General features: G+C 35.6%; 1 protein-coding gene across 1 annotated transcript; it reads right to left on the bottom strand.

Annotated features, from left to right (window-relative positions):
* Nucleotides 1-11,981: 11,981 nt before the first annotated feature.
* Nucleotides 11,982-13,133, bottom strand: LOC138168746 (olfactory receptor 11G2-like). Its single transcript, XM_069097608.1, has one exon. The coding sequence runs from the start codon at nt 12,942-12,944 to the stop codon at nt 11,982-11,984; it is 963 nt and encodes a 320-aa protein (XP_068953709.1). The 5' UTR covers nt 12,945-13,133.
* Between the last annotated feature and the right edge of the window lie 6,705 nt (nt 13,134-19,838).

Raw genomic sequence — 19,838 nt, 5'->3', positions numbered from 1 at the left:
TGTTTGCTCATTTTCCCAATCTTTTTCTTGACTTGTAACTCCTTGTTAAAGTAGAACTCTGCTTCCAGAATGGAGGGGGCAACATTCCAAAGTTCAGGTATTTTGTGCAACTATTTTCAGAGACACTTCTAAGGACCTGTCAGTTTTCAGTTCTTCCAATGTGTGTTTGCTACTCTCCTGGCTTGTGTTATGGTCTGTGAGTGACCAGACATGCTCTTTTCTGCCCTGGAACTGTGACAAAGATCCCTGCTCCACTATGGTCACAATCTCTGGTGTACTAGTGCCCCTCCTTACCCTGAGACTGTCACCCAGGACAGAGACGTTGGTCAGAATATTGGCAAAGCAACAGAGTCCTTCAGTGCCAGCAAAGAGACGCCTCTAATCTCCTTCTGAACAGTTGTTTGATCCCCTCACCATCTATGGGCTGAGAGTGCCAGATGTGGTTACTGCTGTTGCTGATTCAGAGGCTCCCAGGGCCTGGACCTAGAGCTGGGTCTCTTCTGTGAAGGCCTGCGCTACCTTGTGCTCTACTCTTACCAAGCTGCAGCAGACCTTTCTCACTGACTTTCTAAATTGTCTTTAGCTGGAAAATTATTTCACTCTGTCTTTTTGTGGGTTCTGCCACTCCAGGAATTGTATTATGTCATTATTTAAAGGTGTTTGGGGGGAGTTTAGGAGAGCTCAGTAGATTGACTGCCTTTTTTCTGCCATCTTGGCTCTGCCCCTTCAAAAACCTTTTTTTTTTAAACATTAAAATGTTAGGGGAAGCTAGGTGGCACAGTGAATAGAGCACTGGACCTGGAGTCAGGAGGACCTGAGTTCAAATCCAGCCTCAGACACTTAACACAAAAACTAGACATGTAACCTTGGGCAAGTCACTTAACACCAATTGCCCTCCAAAAAGCAAGATTAAAAAAAACCATTAAAATAAAAAAAAACATTTAAAAGCTACTGAAGTATTTCCCATTTAGAAGCTTTTGAGAAGCTACTTCAAGTGCCCATCCTATCCAATCTTTATCTTTCTTGTTCTTCTAAGTATAGTCACAATCTCCCAGTGTCTTGGTAGCTCACATTTATATTCTACTTTAAGATTTATAGAATATTACATACATATCTTATTTGATCCTCACAATAACTCTGAAAAGAGTTATTATTACTCATATTTTATTGATAAAGGGAACCAGACTCAGAGAGTTTAAAGGATTTGTTGAAGGTCATAACTCCAACACTCTACCATTATGCTATGTTTCTTCTAATTTATGCAAAATCACTAAATGAGAGTCAGGGCCACCCAAGTAGCAATAAATAAGAGATATGAAAGGAGATATGGAAATGTAATGATTCAGCCTGGGTCACGTTACTTCTGGAAGCAGAAGAATCATTCATAGCATTCACAGGAAAGAACTATTGGAGCTTACTCCCCCCAAATCTTAGCTCTACCATGTTCCCTTTTTTACCTACCATTTATCCTCTGGTCATTACTCTGAGGAATCTCCCTTCTGATTTTTTCCTGAGTATTCTAGATTTTATTAGCTCAGTTTCCCTTTTATTTTCATCACTGTTTCATTGTCATATTTCTGATTCTTTTCAGAACAATTTAATTTGAATAACATGAAATGAGAATAATTAACTACAGACTTACAAAAGATTACTCTCTCTTCAGGCTTGACTGCTTGCCACACAGAGTTCATGGATGACCCGCATTTCATTGTCTCTCTTGAAGGTAACAAAGCGAGCAAACAAAAACAAAGAAATATCTACTCGGATAATTTTGCCCAAATTTTACATCTTTAAGGATACAATTATCTCAAGGGTACCCTATAGAGAAGAATGGTGTAGAGAAAAACGTAAACTCATTTTTAGTAGTCTTACTAATGATGGCTATAAGAATGTATGTAATATGAAATATTGATGTAATGTGGAAATAATCAGGGATACTTGGCTACCTCATCATAACAAAATAGATCTTGAGATAACAGAAAATGATTTGTCCCCATATACCTACTTACATTCCTTGAAACAGAATATACTGTTTGACTCATTGGTGAAATGTTAATTTTTGAACCTTAATACAAAGGATGATTTGGTCTTTTTGCTCAAGAAGAAGAAGAAGGGTTTCTGTCTGGTTAATGATTTGTCTCCTCCATTATTTAACCAATTTCAAGTCATAACTAATTGTCTCCAGAGACTTTTTATCTGAAGTAGTGGAGAAAATCATTGTTTATCACTCAGGGCCTGAGGGGAATTTGATTTGCTTCTTTTTTATGGCAATCATTTTATTTATTCTTTAAATACAATTTATTGTATCTAAAATATAAGATAATAAAATGCTAAACTTTTTTTTCTCATCTCATCCTGTTTATTTCAATCACCAATAACTAATTAAGCATTTACCTTCGACATGACCCTATGCTAGATGCTGGGCATGCAAAGACAAAAATTAATATATTATTTATGACAAAACAAATAATTTCTGCAATGAAAGAACTTACATTTAACTCATTATCATAGTATTCATCAGTCTCTTTATGTCATGACCTTCTAACTGACATAGGTTATCTCTTAAAATAAAGACATGATTTCCACATGGTGCAGCAGCAGTATTTTAAGAAGTTATAATGATCTCAGATCCTGGAAACTTTCCCATTATTTTGTGTCATCCAATATTGTGCTTATGGGCATTATTATCTTGAATTCAGAGTTTCTTATTACCTTACTAGCTATAAATTCAAGGTTGCCCCAACATTGCATTATAAAATGGTGACTAGAACGGATAACTGCTTTATACCATGTCACAATGCTTGTACCCTTTTCTTTCCAACTCTCCTTTCCCCTTTTAACTCTAGCTCTAAGAAAAGTGACTGAATCAACACTACCATTCTGGAAATTTTGTACCTATTGTCTTTATCAGAACATTTGCTGTCACTATCTTTGTTGCTTCCTTATTAAAAAAACTTCTCTCTGGCCATTGCTTCCCTATATGTTGTGTCTTCTATTAAATGTAAAGTCAGGTGTTATCCTATTTGCTTGTATGTGTATCTCCACTGTTTAGCACAGTTGCTGGAATTTAGTAAGTGCTTAATAAAAACATTTGTTCATTCATTCATTCATTCATTCATAGCTTTTGACTTTTTCCACAGACTAATCTGCAAGAGACATACCATTGATCTTAATTTTAAGGGATTTATCATCTAAAGATGGGATTCTTAACTATTTTATTTTTGGCATGGGTCCCTTTGCTTGCCTGGGGAAATCTATGTATTTTTTAAAAGCATCATTCTGAGAAATTCACAAATGAAGGAAATGCTAAATTTATATTGGTGGTTAATGAAGTTGCAATTTTTTTCCCACTAAAAAAACAAAATAATCCCCGCAAATTTTTCCCACTAAAGTTCAGAGACCCCTGAAATCTGTTGATAAACCCCTTGCAGAGGGTCCATGGACTTCATTTTAAGAATCTCTGGTGGAAAGAAAGTCTAAGCTGACCAAATGGGCAAAACAAGCTTATATGGGGATAAACCTTGGAAGATGCCACTATATCCCTCTTTAAAAACTGTTCTATTCTTCATAAACTTCAGATGTATGCATGGGTGTATGTTTATTTCCTCACTTCATAGTTATTCGAAATTTGAATCTTTTCCCCTTGAGCTCTGAAGTCTGTGTTTGCTCAATTCATAAGGGTACTTTTGAGTTTTACTGATTTTCAATGAAAGTATGTCTTACTCTTCCCTAAAGCACAGCTCATTTGCAGAGACAGTTTCTCATCTATTTTGCTCCCTCCTTAACTTGAGGGGAATAATTAAAAATAGCAAAAGAAATAGTTGCAATCATTGTTATAATTGGAAGTTATGGCTTCCAAGGTACTGTTGATCTTTGAAAACCCACCTAAGTCAAGGACCCAAATGAGTTTATAGGACAAGGAGAATCTGATTCATGGAGAAGGCAAGTGGAAAAAAAAAACCCTGAACCTTCTGCATAAATAATACCAAATACAAAACATGAAATTCATTTCAAAATGAAAAAGAATTTTTAGACATTGAATTGAGAAGTAGTAAAAGGGAAACATGAAAACATAATCGTTCCCTTTGCTCAAGCTTCCAATCAGATGCTAATTTTTTCCATAGAGTTTTCCCTTAGATTCCCACTTTCTAACTCTAAATCCTCAAATTACCTTGTATTTCACTCAAATGTACATTTTGTATCTCCCTACCCTCCACCAGTTAAATGTAAGCACCCAGAGGGGCAGGGCCATTTAAAATTTTTCTCCTTGTAGCTACAGCAGCTACCACATTATTTTATACAGATTGGCCTGAAAGTCTTAGTGCAGTTTTAAGTTAATGCTAAATGTTTATTAAACCATTAAAGCTTAAATCTGAAGTAAAATTTTTGAGACACCTTGTATGTAGTAGGTGCTTGATAATTACTTGCTGAATTGAATATGTCATTTTCTTTTACCAAATTTGCATTATAAAATATATTCATATATGTATATATGTGTATATGTACATGTATGTATGTGTGCATATAGATATCTACACACACCCATGATGAAGAGGTCAGAAGATATGAACACAAATTTCACAAAGGAAGAGATTCAAACTATGAATAGCTACATGAAATATTGCTCAGTGTAGATTACTAATACTAAAAGAATTCAAACTAAAATGACTGACTTCTTACCTTAAACCTAGAAAATTTGTACAGATGAAAAAAAAGATGAAAACAGTCAAGGTTGGAAGGTTCATGGAAAGATAGGCACACATATACACTAATTTCGAAGCTGTGAATTAATCCAATTTGGAATTATTTCTTTAAAAATTGACTAAACTTTACATGCCCCTTGATTCAATGGTCTTATTATAATTCTATGTTATACAAAGAACAAGATGAAAAATAGGTTTCATTCACCAAATTGTTTATAGCAGTATTTTTATGGAGCAAAGAACTGGAAACAAAGTAGATGTCCACTGATTCAAGAATAGTCACCACAGAGACATAACAGAATATTATTATGACATGAGAAATGACACTAATAAAGAATTCAGACCTTCCTATACTTCCTATATGACTTATATGAACCAATCTAGTCATTTCCACCAGCAGAACTTCTTAGATTCAACTCTGCTGTATGTTTTTCCTCCCTACCTCCCCTCTTTCAACTTCTTTTTGCGTGTTGTATTCTCCCATTATATGGTAAACTCTTTTTTTTGCTTTAAATAGTATTTTATTTTCCCCCACAATTATATATCAAGAAACTTTTTGATGTTCATTTTTACAAGATTTTGAGTTACAAATTTTTCTCCCTCTCTCCCTCCCCTCCCCTTTTCCTAAAATGGTAGGTAGTTTGATATAATTTATACATATTTTATTATGTAAAACTTATTTCCATATTTTTCACAGTGTGGAAGAAGAAACAGATCAAAAGAAAAAAACAAAGTAAGGAATAACATAAGTGAAAAAATATGTTTTGTTTTGCATTCTGAGTTCCTCAGTTCTTGGTGTAGATATAGATAGCATTTTCCTTCTTGAGTCCTTTGTATTGTCTTAGATCATTATGTTTCTGAGAAAAGCTTAGTCATTCTTAGGTGATTATCACATGATGTTGCTCATATTGTATACAGTGTTTTCCTGGTTCTACTCATTTTGCTTTGCATCGGTTTGTACAAGTCTTTCCTGGTTTTTCCAAATTTTGCCTTTTTATCATTTCTTATTGCACAATAGCATTTCATTATAATCATATACAACAGCTTGTTCAGTCATTCCCCAATAAGATAGGCATCCCCTCTGTTTTTAATATTTTGCCGCCACAAATAGGGCTGCTATAGATATTTTGGCATATGTAGGTCTTTTTCCCTTTTTTATGATCTCTTTGAGATTTAGACTTAGTAGTGTTATTACTGGATCAAAGTGTATGCACAGTTTTGTTTCCCATTGGGTAGAGTTCCAAATTACTCTCCAGAATAGTTGGATCAGTTAGTTCTCAACTCCACCAGGGGTACATTAGTGTCCCAATTTTACCACATGTCTCCAACATTTATCATTTTCCTCTTTTTTGTTATATTAGTCAATCTGTTAAGAGTGAAGTGGTATTTCAGAGTTATTTTCATTTGCATTTCTCTAATCAAAAGTGATTTAGAGCATTTCTTCATACACCTATAGATAGCTTTTATTTCTTTATCTGAAAACTGCCTGTTTATATCCTTTGATCATTTATCAATTGGAAAATAGCTTGTAATCTTATAAATTTGACTTAGTTCTCTATATATCTGAGAAATGGGGCCTTTATCAAAAACACTTGTTCTAAAGATTATTTCCCAGCTTTCTGCTTTCCTTCTAATCTTGGTTGTATTGGTTTTGTTTGTACAAAAGCTTTTCAATTTAATATGAGCAAAATTATTCATTCTACAGTTTGCAATGCTATTTCTTGTTTGATAATGAATTGTTTCCCTCTTCATGGATGACAAGTAGACTGTTCCTTGCTCTCCTAATCTGATTGTTTCATTGTCTATGGTACCTAGAGGATGCCTGTTTGCTCTGGGCTATGATGAAGGCGGGGGGGAACCACTGGAGGATGCCTGCTCACACAGGGCTGTGCCAAAGCATGTGGTAGTTCTCAGAAATGGAGTCTACCAATTTCCATGACTATGCTAAGGCATGTGGGGCATCCTAGTATAGGTGGTGGTATTGGTGATTGCCTTCTCCACCACACTGGGGCTCAGAACCTCCTGCTGGTTTGCTAAGGTAGGCTTGCTGCTGGCTTACTGGGATCTTTCCTGTCCTGGATTGTGCTCACTTCTTTTTTTGCTTTTTGGAAAGGGAAGGTAGGAAAATTGGAGTCAAGTGTTAGGGTTAAATTGGGGTTAGCCCAAGGTCACACAGATAATTTTTTTGTTAAGTGTCTGAAGCTGGATTTGAACTCAGGTCCTCCTGACTCAGGGGCCAGTGCTCTATTCACTGTGCTATGCTCACCTTTTACCTGAGTGAGATGGACTTTGCTCTCTGATCCTCCAAGTTTCCTGGGCCAAAAGACCTCTCCACTCCTTTTTGCTCATTCTACTGTTCAGGATTTGTTATGGGGGTGCTATTTTATGGTTGCTTAGAGGTGATTATGGGAGAGCTACAGAAATTTATTGCTTAATCCATCATCTTGACTTCTGGAAGTCCATATGGTATGCTCTTTGAGGGCAGAACCCATATTTCTTTTTCTTATTTGTATACCTAGTGTTTATTATATTTATTTATCATAAAGTAAGTAGAACCAAGAAAACAAAACACAGACCACAATAATTTGAATGGAAAGAACAATAACATGAAATAAAATACTGGATAGTTTTAATAACCAAGATTGGTTCCAGAGAAGATTGGAGAGAAGCTACCTTTGAGGAGGATTCTGGGAAGGTGGCAGAGTAGGTCAGAAAACTTGTGGATCTCTAACTTTCCTCCAAGAAAAAGACAGAACATTGCTTTGGAAGGAATATAAAGAAGTGGAAATAAGCAAGTTAGGGTAAAGCGGGTGTCCTCCAAAGACAGCTTGAGAAGACCCCAGGAAAGACCTGACCTTCAGGGGTGGAGTTTCAGCTTGAGTGAAGTTTGAATTCCTACAGGATAATTCTACATAATCAATTGACAATAAGCCACAGAGACAGCTGCATTGGGAGGCAACCTCAGCCTGAGAAACTTTCATCTCATGGACGGTGTGTGTATGTGAGGAGTCTGATGGTTGAGAAGGAGAAGACTGAAGGACCTCCCACTGTCAAGGGACACCAAGCACAGCTGTGCTGACAAGATGTATCCCAGGTTGTGGCTCCCGGGGAGAAGGAGCTTGCATATACCTAATGAGTGCAGTAGTGAGGGGTGGAGAACATGTTGGCTGTGAGCACTTACAGGAGAACAGAGTCCCTGGTTTTGGTTTCAGGGCAGAGAGGACAGTGATAGTTTGTAGCTACTAGAGGGACCAAAGAGAGCAAGATCATTTGTGGGGCAGCATGGGTGGGGTTTGTGACTTAGAAGTGGAGAGGAAGCCCAAGACTGAACCTCAGACAGACCTCAGAAAATAACAGTAAAAATAACCTAAGCATCATTCCCCATACCTCAGGACTAGAACTTTATTATATTACTAGATGCTAAAACAAAGTAAACAAAGTAAAACAAAATAGAAATAAAAATAGAAAAAAAATAAAAATAGTTAGGCAAAGGAGAGAAAGAACTCAACTATAGACAGCTACTATGGGAATAGATAAGATCTAGGTTCATATTCAGAAGAAGATAATGCCCCTAAAAAAACCTACTCCTTTTTCAGTGAGAAATGTCCAGTGGTCCTGAGCACAAAAATAAGAGTTCTTGGAAGAACTTAAAAAGGACTTAAAACTCAAATAAGAGAGCTCAAGAAAAAAATTTAGAAAAAAATATAAGAGCAATCTAAGAAAATCAAGAAAATTATGAGAAGAAAGTCAACCAACATGAGAAAGAGAATAGAAAATTTAAGGTCTAAAATAATTCCTTGAAAATTAGTACTGGGAAAGGGAAAGCTAATGGCATTCTAAGACATCAAGAAATTATAAAACAAAATTGGAGGTGGAGTCAAGATGGTAGAGTAAAAGCAGGGATTCATCTGAGTTGTCCTTCAAATCCTTAGAAATACCTTTCAAAATCATTCTAAAGAAATTCTAGATCAACAGAACCCACAAAAGATGGAATGAAATAATTTTCCAGCCGAGGACAACTTGGAAAGCTGGCAGGAAAGATCTGTTGCACCAGGATGAGAGAGGAGAACAGTTCAGTGCTGGCATAGAGACTGGACCCCTGTAAACCTGGAGCAGGCCTCAGGGCAACTGAATCAGTGGCATCAGTTTCCAGATCTCTCAGCCCACAGATGCCAAAGACAATTTAGAAGGTCGGCAGGAGGGAGGGAGGGAGAGAATTTGGAACTCAACATTGTAAAATTGAATGTTAGAAATTGTTTTTACATGTAAATGGGAAAAAATAAAATACTAAATAAATAAAAATATTAAAATCATAAAACAAAATCAAAAGAAGGAAAAATAGAAGAGAATGTGAACATCTCATCAGAAAAACAATTAATCTGTAGAAGAGATAGAGAAATAATATAATAGTCAGATAACCTTAAAAAATGAAAAAAAATCTTGTTACAATAAATTATCAGGGAAAATTGCCCTGAAGTTCTAGAACAAGAAAGCAAAGCAGAAATAGAAAAAAATTCACTGATCACCACCTGAAAAAGATCCCAGGAGAAAAGCTTTCAGGAATATTAAAATATTAAAAGCTTACAGGAATATACAGGGGCAGGTAGGTGGCACAGTGAATAGAGCGCTGATCCTGGAGTCAGGAGGACCTGAGTTCAAATTCAACCTCAGACACTTAACACTTACTAGCCATGTGACCTTGGGCAAGTCACTTAACCCCAATTGCCCTAAAAACAACAACAACAAAAAAAATAGGCTAGGTGAGGCAGTGAATAGAGCACCAGCTTTGGAGTCAGGAAGACCTGAGTTCAAATCCAGCCTCACACACTTCACACAAAAACTAGTCGTGTGACCTTGGGCAAATTACTTAACCACAATTGCTGTCCAAAAAGCAAAAAAAAGAAGAAGAGAGAGACTATGTAATCAATTGACAATAAGCCTTGGGGACAGCTGCATTGGGAGGCAACCTCAGCCTGAGAAACTTTCATCTCATGGACAGTGTGTGTATGTGGGGGGGTCTGGTATTTGAGAAGGGGAAGATTGAAGGACCTTTCATTGTCAAAGGACACCAAGCACAGCTTGACTGTCATTTTTGTAGTTTGAAAGAAAGGCTTGAGATGAGCTGTGAATGATGGGATTATTCTAAAAAAAAATAAATCTACACAGAAGAGATAAAAAGGACTAATTATCTCATAAAAATGAGGCATAAAAGGAAAATTTGATACAGAAGGAACTAGTAGGGGCAGTTAGGTTGCTCAGAGAATAAAGCATTAGCCCTGGAGTCAGGAGGACCTAAGTTCAAATGGGGCCTCAGATATTTAACACTTACTAGCTGCGTACCTTGGGCAGGTCACTTAACCACAATTAACCTGCCTTACCCCCTCCAAAAAGACAAAAAAAAAATAAAGAGAGGGAGTAGAATTTATTATGTAGAAAAAAAACTAGGGTAGTAATCATGATCTCAGATGAAGTTAAAGCTAAAATAGATTTAATAAAAAGAGAAAAATAGGGAAACTACACTGTGTCAGTAATATTATTCATTATTATTTTATATCATTTAAAATAGACAAAAAAACCTGAGAGTATACTTTCCAAAAACAACACAAGAACTATGTGAACATAAATGTAAAATGCTTCTTAAAGACATACAGTCCAATCTAAATAATGAAGTAAATTGATTTTTCATTAATAGGTAATCCCAATATAATAAAAATGACAATTTTACCTAACTAATATGTTTATTCAATGCCATCCCAATTAAATTACTAAAAAAATCTTACTAAATTAGAAAAATAATAATAAAATTTATTCGGAAGAGCAAAAGGTCAGGGAAAAAAATGTAAAGGAAACACATTCAACAGTAGCAGACCTTAAACTATATTGTAAGGTGAGACAGCATTGTTGAAGTGTAAAATGAATAATTTTGATTATTTTAAATTAAAATTTTCTTGTATAAATAAAACCAATGTAGGCAAGATGAGAAGAAATATAGAAAATTGGGGGAAAAATCCTTCACTGACAATATCTCAGATAGGATGTGATTGGGTTGGAATATTGCTGTGGTGTACTAAATGATGTCCTGGTTGATTTCAAAAAACATGGAAAGACTTGGACTTATGAAGGAAGACGCTATCTACCTTCAGAGAAAGAGATGATAAGTGGAAATATGCACAGCATAATCTTATATATGTGTGTATTAGTGTATATGTACATGTTAATATACATGTATCTCATACAAATTAGGCATAGAAAGGTATATATATATATATATATACATAGTTATATCTATGTATCTAGATAGCTAGCTAGCTAGCTATATTATTTTAATTGTACCCTTCTTTAGGTAGGGGCGTGGGAGGGCAAAAATTAAGTAAAAAGTTCACAGCAGAGGACAAAAGAAAACCTGCAAGGAAGCAAAGAAAAGCTGAGTAGCTTAGAAAATAATGTATGGTATTTGTTACATAGGTATTCTTGAGATGGAAATTTATTGTTTTATACTGAGTTCTCTCTTATGTTCTGCTGTTTACACAGCAATTTTTTTTCTTTTTTTGTTTTGTATTCAAGTTTAGAATAAATTTTTTAAAACTATCAAAAAAAGAGAAAACCTTCCTCCCTTTATGAAGATTTGAGGGAGTATAGGTGTGAAATATTGCATATAGGGTCTGATTTGGTTTATATATGGATTCTTTTTGCTGAAGGGTTTTTTCTTCATTTTAAAAATGTTTGTTACAATTAAAGACTTTCTGGGAAGAGAAAAGAGGAGGAAAATATATGGAAATGAATATAGTATAAAAAGAAAAAAAAATAATGATATGAACTTCAAAATACAAGATATGTCAATGCACTAACACAAGTGGTTGGGAAGATGTTTTGTAGTTACATTCAAGTTCTTGTTGGTTCCTGGTTCTTTTCTTTGCCTTCCCACCATCATTCTTTAAAATCCTTGCCTAAATGTCTATTTAGCCATTTCCTGAACCTTAGTTGTCTCACAAATGGGTCAACCATTACAGCTTTGCTTATATATTTTCATTTGATATTCAGGATGACTCCTATCTCCATGCAAAAGGGGGGCACATCATACATATGTAATTGTTTTAAAGGACTATGCATCTCAGAACTTAATTTCACTTCTTTTTTGTTTTTCTTAACTTTACTGCTAAGTAGACTCTTGTTGTTATTTCACAGGGATTGACTAATCTTCTATTTCCTTAGTTCATAATGGTCACATAATTCTCTGTTAGGCAAAAAAAAAACTTGAGGAATAAATTATTCTTATTTCTAGTATCCTTTAGGGAATCTGTGGGTCAACCCATGTAAGAATTTCTTTAGAGCTTTCTTCATATCTTTGTTCCGGAGACTGTAGATCAGGGGGTTGAAGAATGGAGTTGCCATGGAGTAGAACAAGGTTACAAACTTCTGCATTCCAGACTGGTTCCCAGATCCTGGGCTCACATACATCACCATGACTGAGCCATAGAATAGAGACACCACAGTGAAATGGGAGGCACATGTTGAGAAAGCCTTATTTCTTCCAGAGCCTGATGGCACACGCAATACAGCTCTCAGGACATGGTAATAGGAACCCAGTATGTAGAGGAAGGTGATGAAGATGATGAGAGAGCTGATAGTACCACAGGCTAAAGTAGTCCTGGGGACTGGGGCACAGGACAGGGCCAACAATGGCCCAAGGTCACACAAAAAGTGGTCAATGATGTTTGGGCCACAGAAGGGTACCTGTGAGATTAGGATCACAGGGGTTAGTAACCAGAGGAAGCCACCCACCCAGCAGAAGAGTGCTAAATTAGCACAGAGGTTGTGGGTCATGATGGTGGAGTAGTGTAAAGGCCGGCAGATGGCAAGGTAGCGATCAAATGCCATCACAGATAAAAACAAACCTTCAGAAGCACACATTGAGAAGAAGAAATAGAACTGAAGCAAGCAGCCAGTAAAAGAGATGGTTTTTGTTTCAGAGAGCATGTTGGTCAACATTTTGGGCACATCAGAGTTGACATAGCAGATTTCTAAGATGGAGAAATTGGCCAAGAGAGTGTACATGGGAGTGTGTAGCTGCTGGCTTGACCACACAGCACAGATGATGGATGTATTTCCCATGATGGTGAGGATGTAAATGCAAGAGAACAACATAAGGAGGATGATTTGAGTCTCTTTTTGACAAGTGAAACCCAAGAGGATAAACTCACTTACAGTCCCAGAGATATTAGTGACCCCTGAGATCTTCATTTCTCTCTTATCTGTGAAAGTAAAACAAACAGTAAATATCTGAAGACTGTTTTGGCCTTTCACCCTCTTTCCCCTTTCGTCTCTTCCACTGGCTCTGCCCAAGAATCTGTTTTCCCTCTCCTGTCCCTGATCTATTATTTATGATCCTGAAGTTGTGCTATTTGACAAACGTAACCAGAAGAAAGTGTATAATTTACTGTAGATTCCAGCATTTTCTGACCTACTCTAGGGAGTTGCTTGTACTCTGAGAAAAAGTAGCTTGACAAATTACATAGGAGAACTCACAGTTTACTATTGTATATGCCCATTCTTTAAAACAAAATTTCACCACAATAGATGTGTAATTACCTTCTGAAATACAGGTCAGAATGATTCTCCATCTGTACTTCATTCTTCTCAGTTTTGCATTTCATTTCATACAGACATACACATATAGGGAGACATGAACCAGTCCAGAGGGTTCCATTTACTTCCTAATTCAGTGTCTCATTTCCATGAAGTCCAAGATTTTAAATGATGAATTCTGAAATGGGTAACTATTGTATCATTACCATATCTAAATTGTTACATCACTAAGCCATCAGTGCCATTTAAATCTTCTGACTAAAGCATATTGGAGTGATGTCAAAGACTGAAAATCTGCTTTTAAATAGCATAATTAATTTCATGGAAAGAAGTAAAAGGGTTCTATAACCCCAAGTTTACCTCTAACTCTTTTTTTCTATCCCCCAATTCCATACTTTTATTTGTAATAGAGACCAGGTAAAAGAGTATACATTGGGTGCTAGAAACAGAATTCAGAGCTTTTGTACTTCTGATTGAAGGTGCCTCAACAGCATTTTTTAAAGCAATTGGGGTTAAGTAACTTGCTCAAGGTTACACGGTCAGTTATTTCTGGGTGTGGTGCTAAGTATCTGAGCCCTGATTCGATCCCCAGGTCATCCTGACACTGGAGCCGGTGCTCTTACTTGCTGAGCCACCTGGCCACCCCAACAGCATTTTTTCTTATATAAAAGGACAACATAGTGTCCCAAGAGAGGAAAACCAAACATTTCATATCCATTTTTGGAAGTGTTCTGCAATTTCTAATGCTGGCACTGCTGTTAAGATTCTGATGTCCAAAGGTTGGTGAAGTATTTTCCATTCAGCTGGTTTTGAGAAGGTACTTCAAATTCCCATCTGGTCTTTATATTTTTTTGCTCTTCTAAGCATAGTCACAACCTCCCAATGTCTTAGTAGGTCACATTTATATACCATTTTAAATTTTATAAAACATCAGGAGAGGATTCTGGGATGATGGCAGAGTAGGTCAGAAAGATCTAGGCTCTCCATATTTTTCCCCATGAAAAAGACAGAATATCATCTCAAAGTGAACATAGAGCAGCAGAAATAAATAAAATTTAGGGTAAAGCAATTGTCTTCCTTAGAAAACTTGATAGAATGTCTGGAAACACTAGAGTAGGGACAGATATTTGTGGGAGTGTGGTACAAACAGCTCCAGGAAGACTCCACTGAAGTACACACAACAGAACCTGGGGTCATCTATGCCAGAAAGCAGCCTCAGCCTCAAGAACTTTCAATTCACAGAGAGTGATGGGGGTTGGTCTGCTGAGTAGGGGAATAGTGAAGGATCCTCCACTGGTTTTGGATGCTAAACCTAGCTGTATTGACCAGATGTGGCACTGGGCTACAGCTGTGGGTGTGGAGGAGTGAGCACATGCCCTGTGAGTACAGTAGCAGAGGCGAAGGTTCCCTGTTGACTGTGGGCACTTGCAAGAGAGTGGAGTCCCTGGTTTCCATTCCAGGGCAGAGGGAAGAGATGAAATTTGCAGTTATGGGAAAAATTGCAGAGAGCAAGAGTGTTGGTGGGACATCATAGCTGGAAGCCCTGTTTGTGGCTTAGTGGTAGAGAGGAGTGCTGAATATTGTTCCCTGGACAGAGCTCAGAAAATAATAATAAGAAGGACATGAGGGTCCCAAGGGGGCACCATTTCCCATACTTTGGGACCAAAACCTGATTATAATACTATGCTGCTAAAATAAAAAATGAGTAAGTAAAGAAGAAAGAACCCAACCATAGGCAATGGTATAGGTATTGAGTGGGTTCATATTTATAGGAACATAGTGAGGTTAAGAAAGCCACTCCTACTTCTAAAAGAAATGTCACATAAACACAAGCCTAAAAAGAGTTCTTAGAAATACTCAAAAAGGACCTCAAAAATCAAATAAGAGACATTGCAGAAAAAATAGGAAAAAAATAAGAACAATTCAAGAAAATTATGAAAAGAAAGTCAGGAAATTGAAAAAAAAAAGATCCCCAAACTTAAGAAAACAGGCAAGGGGAAACTAGGGACATGATTAGACAACAATAAATAACAAAACAAAATCAAAAGAATGAAAATAAAAGAAGAGAATGTTAAATATATCATTAGCAAAACAACTGATCTGAAGCACAGATTAAGGCAAGATAATTTAAGAATTGTTGGAATGCCTGAAAGTATTGTTTGAGAAGCAAATCTTGGTACAATATTACAAGAAATTATTAATTAAAATTGCCCTGAAGTTGTAGAATTAGAGGGTAAAGTAGGAAAACTTACAGAAATATTATAGTAAAGTTTCAAAGCTCCCAGGTTAAGGAGAAAATATTGGAAGCAGCAAGAAAAAAGCAATTCAAATATCATGGAGTACATAAATAAGGACTACTCAAGACCTAGAAGCTACTACATTGAAGGACTCTAGGTCTTAGAATACCATATTTCATAGAGTGAAAGAGTTGGTGTTACAACCAAGGGTAACTCGGTTTCCAAGGTACTTGATAAGAAACTTGGTAGCCAAGTTTCAGAGCTCCTAAGTTAAGGTAAAAATATTACAAAAAATATTACAAGAAAGAAACAATTTAAATCCATAGAAGCTTCTACATTAAAAGACCATAGGTCTTGGGACATAATGTTTCAAAGAGCAAAAGAGCTAGGGTTGCAACCAAAAAGACCTTATCCAGCAAAGCTGAGTATAATCTTGAAGGGGAAAAAGGGATATTTAATGCACTGAAAGACTTTCAGGTATTTGTGACAAAAAAGACCAGAACTCAATAGAAAAATTGACAGATAAGATCCAGGAGAAACATAAAGAAAACTAAACATTAAAGAACAAATTTAAATAACATGAGAAATGTTAATAGTTTGGGTTGGCAGCCAATATAATAAAAAAGATAATTTTACCTAAATTAATCTATTTATTCAACACCATCTCAATTAAATTAACAAAAATATTTCACTGAGCTGGAAAAAAAATGATAAAATTCATTTGGATGAACAAAAGATCAAGAATATCAGGAATGAAAAAATGTAAAGAAAGTCAGTTTTAAGTACCTAATGTTAAACTATATTATAAAGAAGTAATTATCAAAAATATCTGGTACTGGCTAAGAAATAGAAAGGTTAGAGAAGTAGAACAGAGTAGACATACAGCAACAAATGACTATAGTAACTTTATATTTGACAAGTATGAAGACTCCGGAAAAATTTTTTGGAAAGCCAGAAATTCTGCCAGAAATTGGCCATAGACCAATATCTTACACCATTTACCAATATAAGGTCAAAATGTACACATCACCTAGATGTAAAGGGAAATATAAAAAGAAAATGAGAAGAACATGGAACATATTGCCTATTAGATTTATGGATAGGTGAGTAACTTATGAATAAACAAGCAATAGAGATTAGTGTAAGGTATAAAATGGATAATTTCAGTCATATTAAATTAAATAAGGTTTTTGTACAAATAAAACCAAAGTATCCAAAACCAGAAGGAAAGCAGAAAATTGGGAGGAAATTTTATAGACAGTTTCTCAGATAAAGGTCCTATATCTCAAATATATAAAGAACTTTGTCAAATCTATAAGAACAAAAGTCATTTCCCAGTTGATAAATGGCCAAATGATATGAGCAGACAGTTTTCTGGTGAAGAAACCAAAATAATTTGTAGTCATATGAAAACATGCTCTAAATAATTATTGATTAGAGAATTGCAAAGTAAGTGAACCTTGAAGGTATCATTTTATATCTCTCAGATTGGCTTAAATAATAGAAGGGAAAGTGACAAATATTGGAGGGAAGTAGAAAACTTGCAACACTAATTCACTGTTGATAGAACTGTGAACTAATCCATCCATTTTGGAGAGTAATATGGAATTATACCCAAAGACTTATTAAACTGCCTTTATCCTTTGACCAGCAATACCTCTATTAGGTCTATTTCCCAAGATGATTAGGGAAAAGGAAAAGAATCTATATGTTTTAAAATATTTATAGCAGCTTTCTTTGAGGTGGCAAAGAATTGGCAAGTGTAGGCATGCCCATCAATTGGGGAATGACTAAACAAGTTGTGGTATATAAGCATGATGGAATACTACTGTGTTAGAAGAAATGACGAGTTGATGATTTTACAAAAATATGGATAAATGTGCACGAAATAATGAAGAGTGAAATGAACAGAAACCAGATAACAGTAATAGTCATTATGTTTTAAGGACAACTTTGAGTGACTAAGTCATTTTCAGTATTATGAATACCCAAATTAACTATATGTTTACACACATATATACATATTTGTGTCTAATGATAACAATCTTTAGGGTGGGGGGAGAAAGAAGGAAAAATATAAAATATTAATGATAGCAAATAAAAGAAAATTTAGATGGAAGCATAGAAAGCAGAGTAGCTTTGAAAATCACATATAGGAATAGCTATGCGGCACAATAGATAGAGTGCCAGGCCAGCAGTTAGGAGGACCTGAGTTCAAATCCAGACTCAGAAACTTACTATCTGTGTGACCATGGGCAAATAACTTCACCCCAATTTCCTCACTGCCCCCACAAAAAAGAAAATATTGTCTAATACTTGTCATATAGTTTTTCAGAAAAAGTAAACAGTATGAAATATAAATTCATGGTTTTATGACGAATCCTCCTTTTATCCTGTGCTTTGTATATGGATTTTTTTGGCTCTATGTATTTAAGTTCAAAATGAATAAAACAATTAAAACAAAACAAAACAAAATGACAAACATTATCTCATTCGGTCCTCACAATAACCCTGACAAGTAAGAGTTACTATTACTCCCTTTTTATTGCTAAAGAAAAGCAAGGCTCAATGAGGCAAAACAATTTTCTGAGACTCATAAGCCTAACACTCTATTCATTATGCAATTCTGTCTCTGATTTATGCAAAATTACTAAATGAGAATCAGTGTTACCCAAGGAACAAATGAAAAAGATATAGAAAGAGATATGGGAAGATAAAGATTAAGAGGGGGAAAAAACAGAAGAAAATGAAACCTCTCAATTTCTTGATTATGGCTACTCTGACTGCTTTCAAGCCTGGATGGTGTCACTTCAGAATGATGAAGAAATAGTCACAGCATTCACAGGAAAATATTACTGGAGCTGACTCCCCCAATATCTTAGCTCTACCATGTTCCCTTTTTATCTTCTATTTATTCCCTGGTCAGTAGCCTTAGGAATCCCCTTCTTGACTTTTCCCTGAGTATTCTAGATTTTATTAGTTCAGGTTCCCCTCTATTTTTAATCACTGTTTCATTACCAAGAACAATTTAATTTGAATCACATGGAATGAGAACAATTACTCACAAACTTACAAAAGGTTAACATCTTTTCATGCTTGACTGCTTGCCACACAGTGTTCATGGATGGCCAACATCTCATCCTCTCTCTAGAAGATAACAAAACAAGCAAACAAAAACAAAAATACATCCACAGATAATTTTGCCCAAGTTTTGTGTCTTCAAAGATGCAATTCTCTCAAGGATACCCTATAAAGAAGAATGGTTCAGAGAAAATGGTAAGTTCAAATTTTAGTTATCTCACTAATAATGGCTATAAGAATGTATGTAATCTGAAATATTGATGTAATCTGGATATAACCAGGGAAATTTGGGTTACCTTTTCATAACAAAATAGGTATTGAGATAACAGCAGAAAAGTGATTTGACCACACATACATACTTACGTTCCTTGAAATAGAACATACTATCTGGCTCCTTGGTGAAATGCTAATTTTTGGTCCTTAATACATAGGATGGTTTGGTCTTTCTACTCAAGAAGAAGAAGGGTATCTATCTGCTTAATGATATATCTCCTCCATTATTTATCTAATTTCCAGTCATAGTTCACTATCTCCAGAGGCTTTCCTTCTGAATCAGTGAGAGAAATAATTGTGTACCATGCAGTACCTGAGGGGAATTTGCTTTGTTTTTTTTTTAATGAAAGTCATTGATTTATTCTTTCAGTAAAATATATCAAGTGTCTCCAATATAAGATGATGAAACACAAAAGTTCTTTCTCATCTGACCTTGAATGATACTGCTTATTTCATTCAATTACCATTTATTAAGCACTTACTGAAGGCATAATCCTATGATAAATATTGGGCACACAGACAGACAAATAAACAAAAAAATGAACGAACGAATGAATGAATAAATAAATAAATAAAGTAAAAAGTCCTTGCCATTAAGAAGCTTACATGGTACTTATGACCACAGAAATCACCAGACCCTTTATGCCATGATCTTCTGAGAGACAAGGATTGTCTCCTGAAATAAAGACATGATTTCCACATAGTGCAGCAGCAGTGTCTTAAAAAGTTACAGTGGTTTCAAATCCCAAAAGCTTTCTCACCATTTTGTGGTGCCTAATGTAGTGCTTATGGGCATAATTTTCTTGAATTCAGAGTTTCTGATTTCCTTGTTAACTATAAATTCAAGGTTGCCCCAACTTTGCAATGTAAAAATGGTGACTTGAAAAAAACCTGCTTTATGCCATGCCATAATGCTTGTACCCTTCTCTTCCTAACTCTCCCTCCCCTTTTTCATTCT

This window comes from Petaurus breviceps, unplaced genomic scaffold (assembly GCF_028583685.1).
Source record: "Petaurus breviceps papuanus isolate PSGF00001 unplaced genomic scaffold, PetGlider_PUasm1.0 37, whole genome shotgun sequence".
NCBI classification, from domain to species: domain Eukaryota; kingdom Metazoa; phylum Chordata; class Mammalia; order Diprotodontia; family Petauridae; genus Petaurus; species Petaurus breviceps.
Note: the sequence above shows the minus strand (reverse complement) of the source record. Positions and strands in the feature narration are given on the sequence as shown.